Here is a 3,173-nt window from a genome sequence, read left to right as displayed (position 1 = left end):
CCTTAATAACTGCATTTGCCATGATGAAAAAAAAAGAAGAAAAAAAGAGACCTGATGCTAAAGTTTGAAACATATGTAACACTTTGAGTCACAGTTTAATATTATGATACTAAGTAGAAAACACATGCATCCGCACCAGAATAAGGTAGTAAACACTGTTATAAGGAATATAGTATTATAGCTATCAATATGATTTTGGTTTATTTCTTGTCAACCTACACTGCCATTCAGACATTTGGGGTCAGTAATACTTTTATTCAGCAAGGACGCATTACATTAATGTAAAGTGAAAGTAACGACTTTTATGGGTTAAAAAAAAAATCTATTTCAAATAAATGCACTTTTGAGCTTCTTATCCAGCAAAGAATCCTTAAATTTAGCAGTCTTCAAAATTAGTAGGAAATGTTTCTTGAGCAGCAAATCAGCATATTAGAATGATTTCTGAAGGATCATGTGACACTGAAGACGGGAGTAATCATACTGAAAATTCAACTTTGCATCACAGAAATAAATTACATTTTCAAGTATTAGAATATTTTAGATTTATAAATGCAGCCTTGGTAAGCAGAGGATAATTCTTTCAGTAACATTAAAAATCACACACTACTTTTTAGAGCTCCTGCCCTCAGCTCAGACTGTAACTCAATATTGCTTAAAATATGCAAGAAAATCTTTTAAGTTCAATATATTTGAGATATATACAATAAAGCACCAAAGTCATTCTTTGCACATTTCTATTAATAATCCCCTTTGAAAGCTCATGTCTGGAAACAATGAAGGAGTCATAAGTCAAGTTCAGATCCCAGAGGTTTCTATTTTATTGGTTTCGCATCACAAACTGAACGAGCTAGAGATACAGAGTTCAATGGCTTATGAGAAGTGCGACTTTAAACAGCGAAGCACGGCAGAGTCAAACAAGCTAAGAGGTTTTTCTGCTTAAATAACTGGACACACAGGTTGACCAGTCAGTCAAACAACATAAAATAGAGTCTGATGGCCTATAAGGAAATAAACGCTCATACAGCAAAACTAATCAGCAAAGGAAAAGATGGACGGAGTATTTAGCTGCTCTCTTTGCCAAGTGTGAGCTTGTCGAACATGTACTCGGCCATGCCGTTCTGGGGGGCGCCCATGCGGCGCAGGTTGGTCACCCAGTCGCCCAGTTCTTTGATGGACTTAACCTGCTCGTCCAAGTAGTGTGTCTCAATGAAATCGCACATCTGTAAGAAACAAGAAGAATGAGTTGGGAATAGGTTTTGTTTGTTAATGAGATTGCGTTCGTATCAGTGGCTGCACACTCACATGAGGGTCGTTGTGCTGAGAGGCCAGCTTATGCAGCTCCAGGAGGGAGTGATTGACGCTCTTCTCCAGCTGCAGGGCGCATTCGAGAGCTTCCACACCGCTTCCCCACTCATCCTTCTCTGGTTTCTGTCAAACACAAAAGTTAATAATAACAACCCTTCTTCCAGTCCATCCCATGTTGTCCCCTCACATCAAAAACAACATATTTGTTTAGAACCGTTTTTGCTTGTACACGGTGCTTGATCTGTGCATATTTCTCTCCCGATTCAGACGAGACGACTTTTACTGGAGAAATAAATATTGGATAGGATAGTTATTGTGTACTCATATTTTAGATGGAAACTAAAACACACTGGACTGGAGTGGTGTGGATTATTGTGATGTTTTTATCAGCTGTTTGGACTCTCATTCTGATGGCACCCATTCAGAGGATCCATTGTTGAACAAGTGATGCAATGCTAAATTTTCAAATCTTTTCCAATGATGAAAGAAACTCATCTACATTTTAGATGATCTGAGGGTGAGTATATTTTCAGCAGATTTTCCAATTGATTATTTTCCCTTTCTATTTGGAACTTGATAAGCGAACAAAAGCATATGCCTAAAAACACCCTTTAATAAATCCTAATACATTTCATGTCAAATTTGAATGAATGTACAAGGAACAGCAGCTACTGTAAGTCTTAACACCATTTCTCATGAAGACAATTTCTGAAACCACAGCCTTCCTTGTCATGTGCGCTGACAGATGCATTTATTGTTTAATGCGTTTGAAGTGCATTTCCTCAGCACATAACTTACATTTTACAGGTGTATCCTTATCTGTAAATGTCAGGAAGTCATGCAAGTAATTACAGTTTGCATTAAGGCAACAAGATGGCCTCTGTTAGTGACAGAATGCAATAATTTTTTAATAAAATAATTTTTTTTTTAATGCTTTTTGCAAGACATTAAATGTAAATTTAAAATTCTACATGTAACAAAAATTTTTATTTAGGAGAACATTAACAGCAAAGAGAATTATAATGGAGTATATACAGTGGTGTGAAAAAGTGTTGGCCCCCTTCCTGATTTCTTCTTTTTTTGCATGTTTGTCACACTTTAATGTTTCAGATCATCAAACAAATTTAAATATTAGTCAAATATAACATGTAAACAACATGCAGTTTTTAAGTGAAGGTTTTTATTATTAAGGGAAAACAAAATCCAAAACTACATGGCCCTGTGTGAAGAAGTGTTTGCCCCCTTGTTAAAACTGTGGTTTATCACACCTGAGTTCAATTTCTCTAGCCACACCCAGGCCTGATTACTGCCACACCTGTTCGCAATCAAGAAATCTCTTAAATAGGACCTGCCTGACAAAGTGAAGTAGACCAAAAGATCCTCAAAAGCTAGACATCATGCCGAGATCCAAAGAAATTCAGAAACAAACGAGAAAGAAAGTAATTGAGATCTATCAGTCTGGAAAAGGTTATAAAGCCATTTCTAAAGCTTTGGGACTCCAGCGAACCACAGTGAGAGCCATTATTCACAAATGGCAAAAACATGGAACAGTGGAGAACCTTCCCAAGAGTGGCCGGCCGACCAAAATTACCAAGAGCACAGCGACGACTCATCCAAGAGGACACAAAAGACCCCACAACAACATCCAAAGAACTGCAGGCCTCACTTACCTCAGTTAAGGTCAGTGTTCATGACTACACCATAAGAAAGAGACTGGGCAAAAATGGTCTGCATGGCAGAGTACCAAGACGAAAATCGCTGCTGAGCAAAAAGAACATAAAGGCTCATCTCAGTTTTGCCAGAAAACATCTTGATGATCCCCAAGACTTGTGGGAAAATCCTCTGTGGACTGACGAGACAAAAGTTGA

General features: G+C 37.7%; 1 protein-coding gene across 1 annotated transcript in view; it reads right to left on the bottom strand.

Moving 5' to 3' along the window:
* Positions 1-789: 789 nt before the first annotated feature.
* Positions 790-3,173, bottom strand: part of LOC107685196 (ferritin, heavy subunit-like) — a 5,369-nt gene continuing 2,985 nt past the window's right edge. The window contains exons 4-5 of the mRNA XM_016481708.1: positions 1,303-1,428; positions 790-1,220 (exon numbers count right to left, since the gene is read on the bottom strand). Of these exons, the coding sequence (XP_016337194.1) occupies positions 1,062-1,220; positions 1,303-1,428 (285 nt within the window). The 3' untranslated portion in view covers positions 790-1,061. The remainder of the gene's footprint in view (positions 1,221-1,302; positions 1,429-3,173) is intronic.

Source organism: Sinocyclocheilus anshuiensis, unplaced genomic scaffold (assembly GCF_001515605.1).
Source record: "Sinocyclocheilus anshuiensis isolate Anshui unplaced genomic scaffold, SAMN03320099.WGS_v1.1 scaffold333, whole genome shotgun sequence".
Classification (NCBI taxonomy): Eukaryota; Metazoa; Chordata; class Actinopteri; order Cypriniformes; family Cyprinidae; genus Sinocyclocheilus; species Sinocyclocheilus anshuiensis.
This window is presented reverse-complemented; position numbering and strand designations above follow the sequence as displayed.